This window comes from Cyprinus carpio, chromosome B12 (genome assembly GCF_018340385.1).
Source record: "Cyprinus carpio isolate SPL01 chromosome B12, ASM1834038v1, whole genome shotgun sequence".
NCBI lineage: Eukaryota > Metazoa > Chordata > Actinopteri > Cypriniformes > Cyprinidae > Cyprinus > Cyprinus carpio.
In genome coordinates this window covers 612,219-629,651 of record NC_056608.1, presented here as the reverse complement: position 1 = coordinate 629,651, position 17,433 = coordinate 612,219, and the positions used below count along the sequence as shown (strand labels likewise).

The window sequence follows — 17,433 nt, the reverse complement described above, 5'->3', positions numbered from 1 at the left end:
CTTAGCAGACGTGTTCAAACTTGTGGCTTCAGACACACATGGACAAATAAACATGGCCAAATCTGCCTGTGCGTGAAAAATATGATGTGACTTATATATTCTATATTTATAATATTTTATGCGTCCCTGGAGCACAAACGCAGTCTCTAAGTCTCTGGGAGGGTAAAAAAAAAAAAAAAAAATATTTGTTAGCACTAGCCAAAAATACTATTGTATGGGTCAAATTATAGATTTTACTTTTATGCCAAAAACTCATTAGGATATTAAGTAAAGCTCATGTTCCATGAAGATATATGTAAATGGTCCTACCATAAATATATCAAAACTTCATTTTTGATTAGTAATATGCATTTAGCTAAGGACTTCATTTAAACAACTTTAAAGATGATTTTCTCAATATTTAGTTTTTTTTGTTCCCTCAGATTCCAGATTTTTAAAATCGTTGTATCTCAGACAAATATTGTCCTCCTAACAAACCACACATCAATGGAAAGATTATTTATTCAGCTTTCAGATGATGCATAAATCCCAATTTTGATAAATTGACCCTTATGACTGGTTTTGTGCTCCAGGGTCACATATATATACATTTAGCAGAGAACCAGATATTCATTCTTTATTATGATTTGCTGTTAACTTCCTGAATTGTGTAATTTTTTTTTTTTTCAGAACTTTACACTTTATACGCTTTGGAAATGAATTGATGTGTTTGCCTTCCTGTTTTTTACGGTTGTGTGTATTAAACGAGGATCATTTCTCAATGAAATGCAGAAAGCACAAGGTAAATGTGAAATGTTTTTACATGACAGCTAACACAAAGATATTCAACTATTTGATTTATGCATTTATTTTGATTTCAATATTTTAGAATTAAGATGCTGAATATTACAAGCATGTTGTACTTTGTGTGAATTCCTCAAATTTGTGTTTTTTTTTTTTTTTTGTCTCCTGATGCATTAGAACAAGTCCATTAAAGGATCATCTTATCGTCAAATCAACAGGTGACAGGAGAAAGAGGAAGCTATGCAAGGTTTGAGCTCTTCACTCTATACATGTATACCGTATTGTCTGGAAAAGAAGTCGCATGTGACTTTGAGTCAAAATTGCATTTTTGAGAGAAGAACAAAACAGGTGTGGTGGGTTTACAGATAATATAAATGGCTATAAACATATATATTTTTTCTAGTCACTCCAATACAAATCCTTTAAATTTGATGGTATTCAGAAGAAGTTTTAATATATACAGTGCATTTGCCACATGCCACAAAGTTTTGCTTTAAATAAATGAATTTCTGCTTTGCTTTTATACAGGGTTTCAGTGGTTCTTAAATCAGAGCAGAAAGTCTTACATTTATAAAGTCATGGCATACACTGTTGTTGCATGCACTGCAAAAGAAATAGGTTTATAATGAATGCCTCTATAATTTGATTGTTTGACATTTTTCATCTTTTCATCACAAATGTATGGCTTTGAGCATGTTTTGCATAAAAAGCACAAGTTATATTACAGTATTTAATAGTGACGCTCTCTTCTGTCCTCACAGAGTGCGGTTGACCTCTAACTCCAGCGTTCCTCCGCGGGACCTTCAGACAGAACGGGCCAACACCCATCCACCTTAATAATTTTGCTGTTGCACTGCTCATAACACCTGTCACTATCACACAAAACGCCACTTTGATGGTGAGACTCACAGTAAAGACAGAGTGGTTCTGCGAGGTCAGATGTGAGGACTGTGGGGAAGGTCAGAGAGCATTGCACAAAGCAGAAGAACCACAGCACAAACATATGTGCTCAGCCAATATATGATTTAACAAAATGTATGTCATATTTATATGTTGGCGCAAAAATCAGTTTTTCATTCTAAAATAATTTGTTCATTCTGTCTTAATTTATGGAGGAAATTAATTTAATAAACTGAATTTTAAATATACTGCTTTGTCAAAATGTTATTGCGCCTTTTATAATCAACACTTTCTATTCATTTGGGATCTAGTCGAGAAAAATGTTCTTTGTAAAAGAAGAAAACAAGTAAAAAAAGTTGTGCAAGCAATTAAGAAGGGCACTTTGTGTAAAAAATTGGAAATGATGATGATTCATGTATGTTGGCTTCGTAATTCAAGCCCATAGTTTTTGTGCGTTCTTAATCTGCGTCTCGAATGATGATCTGTTTTTTTTCCGTCATAAAAAGCAGATTAACACACTTAGATCAAGAAGTGTGGAAGACGCTCCGTGAACGTGCGCCGGCATTTAATCTTCATTTTCAATTACATTAATTGTACAATTCACAACATCCAAACATTTATTGTAAATGCTGAATATTAGTGTTCCGGTTACTTTGAACCACAGCCAGTGAATTTTCTTGTTAGTTCTATGCACTTACATGCATCTCCTCTACATAATCTATATTTTGTAGTGTAAATGACAAGCCTGCATTAGTATTGACGGATCACCTTGACGCCATCAGAAATGACCTGTAGGAAAGTTTTGGAAACCGCTCATGCGATGGCATCTTTTTTTGGGATTTGTAACTTCAGGTGCCCTTAAGATTTTCTTTCGACAGTTGTGAAATGTTTCAATGCCGTTTGTTAATCCATAATTCTTTTCTATTCATTTGTTGCTGCATTGCTAAGACAAATCACTATCAGTTTATTTATGACTCTTACCCTGGAAGCACTTGCTTTATGTTTGATGAAAGAGAGCAGTATTCGGAGACTCGTTCTGTAAAATGTACAGTGCATTAAAACAACACTGCACTGATGTGTGCAGACTATTTATGTCAATATTTCTGTCCAAAGTTTAAGATGAATCTGGAATATGTGCCAAATACAGCGTGATGTACTTTGGCAGCTTGTGTGTTGAGAGGTTGAGTCCTGTGGTGTGGCTCATGTCGGTGTTAATGTACTCGTGTTGTGTGCCATATTTTTGTTCAGGACTGTATCTGTACAAATCTTGTGCAATGGGTTTTTTTTTTTGGTCTTGAATGAATTGTCACATTTTAGCATCATACCAAATGTACCAAAATCCATTTTTGTTTGCATTGTTTTTCTCATACGTTAAACCTTTCCGATCTTAATCTCAGGGTTGAGCAGGGTTCTTTTGTGTTGTTGTTACATTCTTACCCCAAAATGTATTTATCCGGAACTGACTAAACCCAGTTGCTCAGCATAATAAACTGGCTTCTTTTATTTTGCCTAATGTGCTGTTGGACACTCATTTGTATTTACTCCCATAGTTTTATCATGATTAATATGGCTAGCATTATATAAATATAATTTTCTCCTTAACATTTATGAATGCTTATTTCTGCCACAGAGAGAGAGAGACTTTAATTCTCACAATTCAAACTTTAAATATATATATATTATTTTTTTCATATACTTTAATATCTCGCAATTGTTAGAAATCCCAAGAAAAGAAGCCAGAATTGCAAGAACAAAAGTACGGAGCCCCGCACATGACTTCTAAGAAAAAATAAATCGTGCGCACAATTTACTAATTTGTTCTCTCGATTTATAAATTGTGTACACGATTTAGCAAATCGAGGGAACGAATTAGTAAATCATGCGGACAATTTTTTTCCTGAATGCCATGTGTGGGGCTCCGCAAAAGACAGAATTTTAACAATTCAAAGAAAAAACAAAGGCGAAAAGTCAGACTTTCTGACAAGATGTAAATTTCGGAATTACAAGGAAAAATCAGAATTATAAAATTTAAACCCGGAATCCTGAGTCAGGATTGTGAAATCATGAATTTGGAATTCTGAGAAAAAAAGTCCGAATTTTAAATTTTGAAATTAGAATTCTGAGAAATAAAATCAGAATTGTGAAATGTGAACTCGAGTCAAAGTTGTAAAGATGCAAAAGTAAAAAAATAAATAAATAAAAAAAAGACAATTGTACAATTTAACCTCAGAATCCTGAGAAAAAAAAAAAGTCAGATTCGCAAGATGCAAACTTGGAATTGTAAGAAAAAAAAAAGACAGACTTGTGAAATTTAGACAGAATTCCAAGACGTAAATTTAGGATTCTGAAAAAAACAAAAAAGGCTGAATTGTGAGATATCAGGTAGCAACTGCGAGAAACGTTCTGAATTGTGAGATTAAAGTCAAAACCAAAGACAGTAATTCAAACCTAACAAAAACAAACACGTGCACATTTCACTCAAGATTTATTTCTGATTAAATCTGAACTTACAGGAAGACGGTTGTGTTACAAAGACAGATTTTAGACGGTTTTGATGACTGAAAGCCCACTGATAGCTAATGAAATCAAAACTATCACCAGAAACCAAAACGCTTCAGCGCGACAAAGGCTGACCGATCACAGAATCTCCAGGTCTTTTCATTCGTTCCTAAAACAAGGCCAAGCACTGCTGAAGGCGTTCTATGGTCAGTATGTGTAGTTTCCAGCAGAGCTGCATGTCTACGATATGAAAGAACACGATATTTATGTTCTGATGGGCCCCTTTTGATGCAAAGAGTTTGATGCGACTATAGCTAACCTTTTTTTTTTTTTTCAGAACATACGCCCAATACGTGTTGAAAGCTCATGCAGACATGTAGCATAAAATAAAGCACACCAATTCTAAATAAAACAACCCTTTTGCATGTCTCCAAGGCCTTGATTTCAATTGCAAACTTCTTAGTAAGACTTTCCGTTCAACCTCGCCTGAAAATAATGGCTTTGAGGTGTTTCAATCAGGTAGTTCTTGATCAGTGAGAAATTAACAACAACAACAACAACAACAGTACACAAACACAACAACAAAACGAACAATTCAATTGGCTGGCTGGATGTTTCGCCCTACGTCATCTACTACAATTACACCCTGAAACATTATGCAAGAAATTGTGACAGCAAAAATGTTCACATTACAGTAATTCTCACATATCTTCAATGTTTTTTTGTTTTTTTTCCATCATGGTCATGCAGTTATTAGAACATGAACGCTTACGCACATCTGCGCTCTGTTTTGAGATTCAGTTTAAACCAATGTAGAAAAAATATAAGACTTTAAAGGGGGAACACCAAGAAAACAAAATTGTACAGTAGGCAAAAATACATCTTTTCAACCTGTCAGTCTTCAAAAACATAGTGTTCACCACTACTACCAGTGCATGAGGTCCGACTCGTAAAGCAATCGCAGCCGAACACTCAGAAATTAAAAGAAAATACTCCTAAACATTGTGAATAAACTTTCGTGTTACCATGTTTTAAATTCATGTTCATCACGGAGCAGCGGACCTTCTGCCACAAGAACATCACATTAAAAAATAAGTTTGGCACAACTGTGCTAAAGTACTAAAATTAAATTAAAACCTGATAAGTTTGTTAACCACTACATATCAACTGAAAAAATATATTTCTGAATACTAAGAATCCTGATAAATTAAGTCAATTCAAAACAACAGTCTACAAGTCAAATTTAGACACACTTCGAGTAACATGCAAAATCTGTCACGTGATCATGATGAGCGTCGGGAACCTCTGGAGAAGCTTCGTTGGGTTGCACGCACTGAACACCAGGCTTTAAATAATCTCAAACACGCGCACAAACTCACACATTACCACAGCAAATATCAATGTCAATGTCTCAGATCTCACTGTCTGCTTATTCACTGGAAATGTTTATTTGAAGAATTCCTCACAAGAATGACGATCCCAGATATCCTCCTTTCTTTCTTTTTTTTTTTTGCATATATTGCTTTAGAGACGTTTTGGGGAAAGCCCTCGAAATTCTTCCCGTGAGCTTCTTTGAGCTGGGACTGGATCAAATGTTCAATACACTCGTTTATTGGTTCATTGCTTATCCATGAGTAAAGGCCCATTCACACCCAATTTGATAACGATAAATCATCCACACTACAGCTATAACAATAATGACACTCCAGAAAGGAAAAACAAAAATATGTTCTCAGAACATTTTGCTAATGTACCCATTAAGATGTGAAAGCATTGTTAAAAAATGTGATTTCTGAATATTCCGTTTTTTAAATGTTTTGAAAATGTTTGGTCTTCTAAAACAATTCCATTGTATCATTTTGGAAACATGAGAGCGTTACTTTCGAATGTTCTCTGAACAAAACGTTAACATTTAAAAGATGAATGTCCAACTAAAATGTTTAAGAAAAAACCTTCCAAGAAAACAATATTGTTGTAACCACTTTCAGAATGATTTTTTTTACTAACATTCTAGTTAAGTTATGACAACATTATATTATACATTAACATAACATTATACATTAACGTTAAGGAAACATTCCATTTTATCATTTTGCAAATGTTACTTTTGAAAGCTCTCTGGATGTTAGACGTTAGACAAACATCCGACTAAAACGTTTCAGAAAAAAACCTTCCATGAAGGATGATTAAAAAATGTTTTTTTTTTTGTGCTAACGTTTTGACGACGTCATTACAGACCTGTTAACGTTGAACAAACATTCTATTAACATTACTGGAACATTTATGTTTGTTCATAAAGTTCTGAGAACATTCCCTGTTAGCTGGAACAGACGAACGATATCACTGTAATCACTTGCACAACATTTTTTTCCTACAAATGAACAATAAAACATTGATTGCCAATCAGAATCCATCTGACTTTAAAGAGTTGACAACAAAACTGCTGCATGCTTAAAATAAACAGAACATCAGTTGGTGTGGACACAAATATATTCATCGTTATAGTAATCGTTCTTGGGGTGAACGGGTCTTTAGAATGCATAACCTGCGCGGTATTTCAGCGCGGGTAACGTTTCTTCGCAGACCGTTTCTAGATGCAAATCTCTATTAGGAATGTTAGTCGAGCCGACCGAAGAAACGAACAAAATAAGTTCGTAATTTTTTGCATTGCAACTAGGGCTGCACGATAAAATCGTATGCGATTGTCCTGCGGCATCTCGTCAGTAAAGCCGGTTCTATGATTAGTAGTAAATCTCCATCACGTGCTTTCAGATGGAGCGCCATTTAATACACAGAGCCGTAGTTCGCTGACAAGCTACGTAATATCGTGTTCATAATCACAGATGAATCGCATTCAATTATGAACGCGATATTGCATAGCTTATAGTAGTAATAGAAGTAAAACTGTAGTAGTAACAGTAGTAAATTGGAGATTTACTACTAATCATAGAACTGGCTTTACTGATGAGATGCACATGACAATCGCATGCGATTTATCGTGCAGCCCTAGTTGTAACAGACTCCGTTCCAGATGTACATGAGAGTTTAGAGTCTCTTGTGGATGCGTCTGCTTGTGTGCGCATCAAATTCGAAATCATTTGGATCTCTACACGCAGATCTCTATCGGCGTGGTGACCAGGATGCGGCTGCTAGGCGGACTGTCTCTGGCCGAGCGCTCATAACTGTTGGTGGAAGACACGGAGCTGTTCGTGGACACGGAGGTGAAGTGGTGAGCCGCTCCCGACTCCATGCCGTTGGTTTTGGAAGCTGTCGGAGACAGGGTCTGCTGCTTCATACGATCCACCAGTAGCTCCTCTTCCTCGGACGAAGAGTTCAGCGCAGCCTGATGGTGGCTTCCGCCAGCCTGGCCATCCAGCATCCAACAGTGGTTAAAATGCGCATACACCTCCTTGACGGAGCAGCGGCGCTCCTGCTCCAGGGCCAGGAGCTTTCGGAACATGCGCAGGGCTTCATCCGTGAATCTGCGCCACTGCGATGGCACCGTGCCGCTCCGCCGCCTCTGCCAGCGCACAAACTCCTCGTAGAAAGTGTCTGACGGCATGGCCTTCTCCCAGGGGAAGTTCCCAGTCAGCATGCAGAACAGCAGCACTCCGAAGGCCCACACGTCTGTGCTGTAGTCCACGCAGAAGCCCTCATGCTTGGATGTGTCGCAGAGCTCGGGCGCCGTGTACGGGATGGTGCCGCTCACACGCTTCACCGGCGAGCCGGCCCGCCGCGTCATGCCGAAGTCCGACAGCTTGACCTTGCGACACTCCTTGTCAAAGATTAAGATGTTCTCGGGCTTGATGTCTCTGTGCACCAGCTTTTTGGAGTGCAGGTAGTCCAGAGCGATGGTCACCTGATGGACGCAGCGCTTCGCCACCGGCTCCGGCAAACCCACCTGAGCAAGAAGATTGAGAAGAATCAGTCACCGACACAACAATCATCATCACGGTCAGAGCTTATATTAAGCAACATTTAAAGGGACAGTTCACCCAAAATCGAAAATTCTATAATTCAATCTCTGGAACATCAAAGAAAATATTTTTGAAAACAAGAACAGTTGACGCTAGCCAATGACTTTCATAGTATGAAAAAAATACTCAGTGGACATTCTAAGCTCATTCTTTAAAATCTTCTTTCAGAAAGGTTTTGAACGATGTAATGGTGAGTAAACGGCAGGTCACCCACAATCATGCGTCGAAATTACATATTTTGGCTGAATATGAACTATGTTTTGTAAACGCATTGTTTCAAAGAAAATATCTAGTAATACTGGCGATCTGACAACATTAACAGTTGTTAAACTAAATCGATTCAACAGTAAATGTGAACTGAGATGAATCATGACAATTCAGAAACAGCTGAATTGAATTTGTTTCAGAATTGATTGATTTTGCAAACTTGACATTAATTGACTAAATCAAAATTGAACCGAATTGATCTGAATAATGACAGTATTATCTTCTGTAATTCCTTTATAGCTGGACTGAACATGTTTTATAATTGATAAACTCTGATAAACATTGAGACTGTTATTGACTAAACTGAATCTAAACTGAACTGAATTAAGCCGAATAATAAGTGCTGCCTTGTGAAGAGCTGCTTTACAGATGAAATTCAATTTGTTTTATAATTAATGAACTTTAAAACACTGCACCTAAATTGATTCAACAATGAAGCTGAGACGAATAATGACAGTTCCGAAATACAGCTGAATTGAATTCATTTCAGAACTGATGATTTTTTTTCAATACTCACACTTATTGCACTGAGCTGAATATTAACACTATTAGTTTCTTTATAGCTGAATTAAAGTTGTTTTGTAATTGATCAACTTTGCAACACTAAACTGAATTGAGCTGCTTTATAGCTGAATCAAATTTGTTTTAGAATCGATTCATTTTGCTACTTTGCCAATGAATCGATGAACTGAACTGAATTATGAGACTAGAGTTTATTTATAGCTTAATTTAACGGATTTAATAATTAATATAATTAACATTGACAGTTATTAACTAAACTGAATCAGCATTAAAATGAATTGAGCTGAATAAGGACACTTGTCTGCTGCTTTATAGATGCATTGAATTTGTTTCATAATTGATGAATTATAACACTGTTTCCTGTTTATTACTGTCAAACTGCTTTATATAAAGCTCTACAGAAATGAAGGTGACTTGACTTTATGGCTTTTTTGTATATTTTGAATCTTGATTAGTCACTACTTTTGTATTCCATGGAAAATTAACAACATGAGGTTGTGAAAAGTATGATTTTGTTTTATTCATGTGCATTATGCTTGTTAATTGTCGCTGCATTACCTGTGGTGGAATGATATCGAACAGGTCACCGGACGGCGCATATTCCTGCGCAAAAACATAGTATTCCTCTGTTTCAAACGCAATGCCAAACATGTTGATGATGAAGGAACATGGAGACAGATAGAGCGAGATGCTGTACTCTCTCAAGAAACTCTTCAGCTTGGTTGTTTTCTTCTTTAGAAACTTCAGAGCCATCTACATAACTTCGGCATGAGAAAAGTAAAACAAAACGGGTGATTTCTTTTGTTGAATCATTCAATTAAAGCATTTATACTTGCTTAACTTTCTTTTTGCTTACTAAAGACAATTATTTTACTGACAGCTCTAGGTTTGAACAGAAATAAATAAATCTAAACAATTAGGTATTCACAAACTGAGAAACATGTTGGAGTTTGTATAGAAATATAGATATTAACAACAGTCATGTTCCACACATGCATTGTTTCTTTCAATGTTTAATGATTTTTCTTGTATGCATTAATTTCAGAACACCTGTTATCCTCTCATAATAATGTTAATGCACATGTTTACCAAAATTATCCTTGACAGTGATTGTAAAATAATAAAGCACCTTTGTCAGTGGTATAAAAATAGAGACATAGTTGCTAAGGCAACGTTTCTCATTTAATTTCTCATTGCATTTGGTTTCTATATATATATATAGAAACCAAATGCAATGAGAAATATATATAATTAATTGCAAAATAAAATACCCTGTGAAAATATCCACAAAAGATTATTTAAAGCTATTTTTGTTTTAAATGAGAAAGTATCAATTAGACATTACAAACTGTAGCTTTAGAAAGAAATATTTTGTTTGATTCAACATAATATTTATTACACAAACATTTAGGCCACAACGAACTATGGAACATAAAAGAAGATCATTTGAGAAACATCTCAGTATTTTTTGTTCATACAATGAAAGTCATTGGTAAACAAAACAGCTTTGTTACCGGCAGTCTTCAAAATACCTTCTTTTATGTTTCATGAGGGTGAGTAAAAGATGACAGAATTTACATTTTTTTTAGGTGAACTACCCCTTTAACGTTTTTATTATTATTATTATTATTATTATTTATTTGTATGAAATGGTACACTAAATAAGAAACTAAAAATGCCAGCAGGTGGTGGTAAATGTATTTATGAGATTCAGGAATGAAGTAACTGGCTCTCTTATGAACGAGTCTTTGAATCATTGATTCACACGATTAGTTCAAAACGCGGAATCATTCAGAAACTAAACACCGCTGTTTAACTCGAAGACGAGCAACAATACTGCTATGACTTAAAGGTAATATTTTCTCTGCAAAATTGAGCAAAAACATAATATTGTGTTTAAAATATAACACAATATCAACTTCTTATTTACTGAACTGTTTTTATAAAATCACATTTAAACACGTGATATTCGGGCCCTGTGGTATTAATATAATGTGCTTAAATACTTTAACATATGTAAAATTAATATTAGTTTTTACATACTGCAAATGTGCTATTTACATTTTCTTAAGGTATCTATCTGTTTTTATTGATTTAGTTTTTTAGTTTTAGTTTTAATGCTTAAATTTATACCAAATGAAATAAAAAAATGCTGCCTTGACAACTGAATAAAATACAATAAAAATGAATATTCATTTTCTGCTTTTTAGTTTTTGTTTTTAGTTTGCGTTAACTAAACCACTCCTGGTCTGTAAATGTGCTGTACCTCTGATCTTATGGATGACGAGGTCCGTGCTGTACCTCTGATCTTATGGATGACAAGGTCCACCTTCCCGTAGGTGCCCTTCCCCAGCTCCCGGATGACTTCATAGTATTTGTTGACCTCCACCTTCTCCAGGTTTTGAGCTGCGAAGAGCTGCAGTTCCTCCAGGATGTCGCCGGACACGCGTGAGACGACGGGAGAGGAGCTCATTCTGCTGACGGTTGCTCTGCCTTACTGCAACACAGAGAACAAGGAACAACGCATTTCAATTTAGGAGCCGCCTTCCTCTGCTGAGGACTGAGCAATGGTCAGCCGCAGGGAATGTCATTATCCTGCAGATACGAGACGCGTCCTCTCCTCATCTGACCTGCTGATCTCTCCTCTGCTTCATGCCTCAGCAGTCTCGCTCTCAGTGTTTGGCTGCAGTGGCTGAGGTTAGATTACAATCGTCTGATCTTTACAAGGTTCGTCTTGAATATTTATCATTTTGTTCAATTTTAAAGCAGAGCTCGACTGTTCACAAGTCAGATCTGACCTGCTGTTGCGTAACCGATTGACTAAGATGGTCAAATTAGTACAAATGTATTTGAGAAGATTTAGTATCTGTTACATCACACTTCTTCTGCATCAACCTACTGATCACATGATTTAAGATGATCCAAAATGCATCTTGAGATTCAACGGAAGAATATCTAACCATAAGCATAAAGAGAAGACCTAGAAAAATGGCTGTATATTACACATATATGTGAGTGCAATATTAATTGCATACCGTTCAAAAACTTCAGTGAATTTTAAACACAAAATTGCCAAATACTTTGTCTGTTTCTGTTCCATTACAGAGCAACAGCAGAATCAAGCATAACGTGTAACTGAGCAACACACAGATGCAGTGTTTTCTGAACGAATCAGTGTTTTGAATAAAAAGTTTGAATGAATGGTTCAATCCTGAATGAATCAAGGTTTTGATGAGTTGGTTGAGTGAGTGATTCAATGACTCACTAAGGTGTTTAATCCCTGAATGAAGCGTTTTGATTAGTTGGTTGAGTGAGTGATTCAATGACTCACTAAGCTGTTTAATTCCTGAATTAAGTGTTTTGATGAGTTGGTTGAGTGAGTGATTCAATGACTCACTCAGATGTTTAATCCCTGAATGAAACGTTTTGATTAGTTGGTTGAGTGAGTGATTCAATGACTCACTAAGCTGTTTAATTCCTGAATTAAGCGTTTTGATGAGTTGGTTGAGTGAGTGATTCAATGACTCACTAAGCTGTTTAATTCCTGAATTAAGGGTTTTGATGAGTTGGTTGAGTGAGTGATTCAATGACTCACTAAGGTGTTTAATCCCTGAATTAAGTGTTTTGATGAGATGGTTGAGTGAGTGATTCAATGACTCACTAAGCTGTTTAATTCCTGAATTAAGTGTTTTTGATGAGTTGGTTGAGTGAGTGATTCAATGACTCACTAAGGTGTTTAATCCCTGAATTAAGTGTTTTGATGAGATGGTTGAGTGAGTGATTCAATGACTCACTAAGCTGTTTAATTCCTGAATTAAGTGTTTTGATGAGATGGTTGAGTGAGTGATTCAATGACTCACTAAGGTGTTTAATCCCTGAATTAAGTGTTTTGATGAGTTGGTTGAGTGAGTGATTCAATGACTCACTAAGGTGTTTAATTCCTGAATTAAGCGTTTTGATGAGTTGGTTGAGTGAGTGATTCAATGACTCACTAAGCTGTTTAATTCCTGAATTAAGTGTTTTGATGAGATGGTTGAGTGAGTGATTCAATGACTCACTAAGGTGTTTAATCCCTGAATTAAGTGTTTTGATGAGTTGGTGAGTTAGTTATTCAATGACTCACTAAGGTGTTTAATCCCTGAATTAAGTGTTTTGATGAGTTGGTTGAGTGAGGGATTCAATGACTCACTAAGGTGTTTAATCCCTGAATTAAGTGTTTTGATGAGATGGTTGAGTGAGTGATTCAATGACTCACTAAGGTGTTTAATCCCTGAATTAAGCGTTTTGATGAGTTGGTTGAGTGAGTGATTCAATGACTCACTAAGGTGTTTAATCCCTGAATTAAGTGTTTTTGATGAGATGGTTGAGTGAGTGATTCAATGACTCACTAAGCTGTTTAATTCCTGAATTAAGTGTTTTGATGAGATGGTTGAGTGAGCGATTCAATGACTCACTAAGGTGTTTAATCCCTGAATTAAGCGTTTTGATGAGTTGGTTGAGTGAGTGATTCAATGACTCACTCAGATGTTTAATCCCTGAATGAAACGTTTTGATTAGTTGGTTGAGTGAGTGATTCAATGACTCACTCAGATGTTTAATCCCTGAATGAAGCGTTTTGATTAGTTGGTTGAGTGAGTGATTCAATGACTCACTCAGCCCTTTCATCCCTGAATGAATCAGTGTTTTGATGAGCTGGTTGAGTGAGTGATTCAACGACTCACTCAGATGTTTCATTCCCGAATAAATGTTTCAATGACTTGTTTTATTTCTATATAAATCTGTGATTTTTGATGAACAAATTATTCAGTGACTCACTTGTTTTTATCATTTGAATAAATCTGTGTTTCTAAATCAGTTGAATGAATGATTAATTCCCAAATGAATCAGAGTTTTGGAGAGAAATGGCTAAATGAATGATTCAGTGACTCGGTCACCTGTTTTGTTTCTGAATGAATAAGTGTTTTTCAACAAATCGTTTAAATGAATGATCTTCTCAAATGAATCAGTGTTTTGGCCAGAAACAGTTGAATGAATGATTCAGTGATTCAGTCAGCTGTTTCATTCCCAGTTGAATCAGCGTTTTAGAATAAAACAGTTGAATGAATGATTCAGTAACTCAGTCACCCGTTTCATTCCCAATTGAACGAATTAGTTCAAGCCACCTAACTAGAGTAAAGATGTAACCTGCAGAAGGAGTCACTGAAAAATCCCCACCACGAACAGAGACTGTCTGGAACAAACACAAACACAAGTGGAGTGATACGAACATCCCGATGCTATTTGACAGGGATACCAGCACTCTTGGAAAGACTCAGCCAATAAGATTCAAGGACCCGAGCTAACCTAATCAGACACAACCGTTGTTCGATGTTGTCAATATAGTTAAATTACCCCCAATTACTCAGTCTGGCTTAAACATCAGCCAAGTCCACTCATTCTAATCTTATTATTACATTGGAAAACAGTGATACATAATGCCTGAATCACAGCCCATCTGTTCCTCGGCAGCACAAACCATTAGTTACTGCCAGTGGAGCAGAAGTGCTTAGCACTGCAGGTTAACAGCCGTGATGGTTTTGGTGCGAGTCAAGTAAACTCACATTTATTTCGATAGCACTTTATACAATGCAGGAAGTTTCAAAACAGTTTCACAGTAATATTGACTTCGACAATGGAACAGCAGTGGAATGACTTTATTATTCACAGCTTATGTTATCGATCGTACACCTGCATTACACATTACATGTCACGACATCTTCCTTCTGCATGCACACAAAACATCAATATATATTTCTGAATAATGCATGACTATGGTGATCTGGGTGGTTGCCAGGGCACAGAAACGTGGGTTGCTAAGGTGCTCAGAGTGGATGATTAGATAAACTCACCTCTCCTCAACAAACGGCATGAATTCAGCTGTCTTTCACATTAACGGTGCATGAAAAGTTGCATGCTAAACACTTGAAGCTTGTTCAAAGCCCTCACTAACGACCTGCAGCAGGCTTTATTCAACCGACTTCAAACGTCAGTCTGCAAATCCGACACATTCGCAACCAGGACTTCATAAAGAGAAGCTGGAAGCTGGGCTGGTGCAATATGACTCACAGGGTCAAATCTGCGAGCGAGTCTGTGTGGCTCAAGGCAGAGAGATGCAAATATAGAAGATCTCTGCTGTAATGTCAAACTCTGACACGCTGATGTACACATTCTGGTACAGGACGTTCTTTGCACACAAAGCAGGCACAGTCTTCCTCTGCTTCTCGTCATTAGACAGTCATTTAAAAGCGTGAGACGGTAATGGCTCATTTATTCCCGTGTGCAAGCTATTTTGTCATTCTGCTCGCTCCGCGGTTATCGCAGCCGCAGCCAGGAAAACGCAGACAAGAGGGAAGAAAAAGGAAGGGAAAGTCAAGGGAGGTGAAACATGGGCCTTTAATCTCTCTGTTCTGTCTCAGTGCTTCCACACTAGAATATTCATGTCGCTGCCGCTCTGCAGGACTCAGCGGGGTTTGGGAAAGTAGCAGTGCATTTTTCCCACAGACCCGCTTGTTTTCTTCACTAACCCTGAAAGGCTTGGCTTTCACACACAAACACGATGGAGAAGGATTTGATGGAAGACTGGTAGAAAGCCAAGCATAAGCTTTTGCTGATAGAGAAGAGTCACATGACATTTGACCTTTGCAACTAATATGTGACCCTGGAGCACAAAAGCAGTTTTATGTCGCTGGGGTATATTTTCAGCAATAGCCCAAAAAAATAAAAATTGTAGGGTCAAAATTATCCAGTTTTCTTTTATGCCAAAAATCAATTAGGATATTAAGTAAAGATCATGTTCCATGAAGATATTTTGTTAATTTCTTATTGTAAATATATCAAAATTTAACTTTTGATTAGTAATATGCATTGCTAAGAACTTCATTTGGACAACTTTTAAGGCGATTTTCTCACTATTTAGATTTTACATACTGTCCATTAATCCATTTCTGTGGTTCAAACTTTCTCAAATGTTCACTTGCTCTTCAAAATCATTTTTCACGATTAAGATTTTCAATTTCCCAACACACTGCATTAAGACATTTAAATTAAAAAGACTCGCAGGGGAAATACCAGAAGTCACTTACTGTGGCAGTACCATGGTATAATGACTGTATACTGTGGTAACTATTAACATGCCGTGACACTTCAGAATACAACTGGAAAAATTTTGTTTTTAACAACACACGTCAAAAAATCAACAGCATAACCGCTATATCCAAAAAACATGGTGCCTGATTTGTTAATGATTGCATGTTAATTATTAAAACTGATTGAAGAATGAACATGAGCATGTGGACGACTGTAAGAGGTTGGACAATACTGTAAATATCTAGTGAAGCAAGCAGTGAACAGGATGTTGTGTGGAGCGGCTTTAATCATTAAAAACTGCGACTCTCACACCTTGTGTTCAAACCACAGGGGTGTGAAAGACAATCAAGCCAGCAAATCCCTTATCGCACGTTAACGTTCATTTCCCAGCATGCACAGGACGGATGTGGGGCTGTTGTCCGGCAGGCATGTGCAAACAGAGATCAGTCTGTCTCTATCAAACAGAAAACCAATGTGCAGAACTGAAGCATTGCACGAGTCTGTGTTTGCATTCAGCAGCAGAAGCTCAGGGACAGGGAATGGAAACTGCACTGCTGTCCAGCGTCCACCAGAGGAGATCAGCATTTTAAACACTCTTAATCCCCTGACCGGTCCGGTACTCATTTTTCATCCAGACTCTGACAGCATCCATTTTAACGCTGTTGAGTTCTGGGTGACCCTGCGGATACCTGCAGACTCATCCTATCCCGCCACTGAGAACAACAGCAACAGCAGCAGCACACACACACACACACCACACACACAGTGCTGCCTGCAGTCTGCAGCCACACACACACACACACACACTTCTTAAAGGGGGAATACGTTTACATGGTGAACAGGGCAATAGGAAATGTATCCATAGGTCAAATGCATATAAAAAATAAACACACACACACACACACACACACACACACACACACAAAACACACACTGCATGATTATTAATAAAAAAAAATTTCATCCAATTCGCTGTACTAAGCGAATAATAATAAGAAAAAAAACAATAATAATAATAATTGGTATTATTATACATTTTATTATTATTGCTCATGTTCATGCTTCAATTTGTATTAATAAATAATTATTTTATTTTATTTTACTAGTAGCATAAGGGCATCACTCTGCAGTGCTGATTAGCGGTAACCTCGGGTTGCGTTATTATAACATAAATCCTTTAGTCTTGAGCAGGACAGTCCATTTATATCGAGCATTATGCATCAAATTTCCACGTCAAAATATATCAGCGGCTGCATTATTATAATAATGCTGACAATCACGCGGAATGCACTCACCATGAAATCCGTCCAGACCCGCAGTTCTTCTGTTTCGAGGGCAGGCAATATGCCGCAGTGAGAGT

General features: G+C 36.9%; 1 protein-coding gene and 1 long non-coding RNA gene across 3 annotated transcripts; one reads left to right on the top strand and one right to left on the bottom strand.

The window, feature by feature from the left end:
* The first annotated feature begins 631 nt into the window (after positions 1-631).
* Positions 632-1,683, top strand: LOC109100000. The gene is made up of 3 exons (XR_006155980.1): positions 632-781; positions 961-1,030; positions 1,545-1,683. It is a non-coding gene; the product is annotated as an uncharacterized LOC109100000 (long non-coding RNA).
* A 5,602-nt stretch (positions 1,684-7,285) lies between these two features.
* On the bottom strand, positions 7,286-17,433 carry LOC109099842 (serine/threonine-protein kinase SBK1). 2 transcript variants are annotated; one of them, XM_042734885.1, is made up of 5 exons: positions 17,369-17,433; positions 11,245-11,445; positions 10,481-10,483; positions 9,507-9,701; positions 7,286-8,083 (listed from the first exon to the last, which is right to left on the bottom strand). In XM_042734885.1, exons 2-5 carry the CDS (start codon positions 11,419-11,421, stop codon positions 7,289-7,291), a joined length of 1,170 nt encoding a protein of 389 aa, XP_042590819.1. In that variant the 5' UTR covers positions 11,422-11,445; positions 17,369-17,433; the 3' UTR covers positions 7,286-7,288. The 2 variants fall into 2 exon arrangements, with proteins under 2 accessions (XP_042590819.1, XP_042590818.1); XM_042734884.1 differs by lacking the exon at positions 10,481-10,483 and having other exon boundaries at positions 9,507-9,703; positions 11,242-11,445.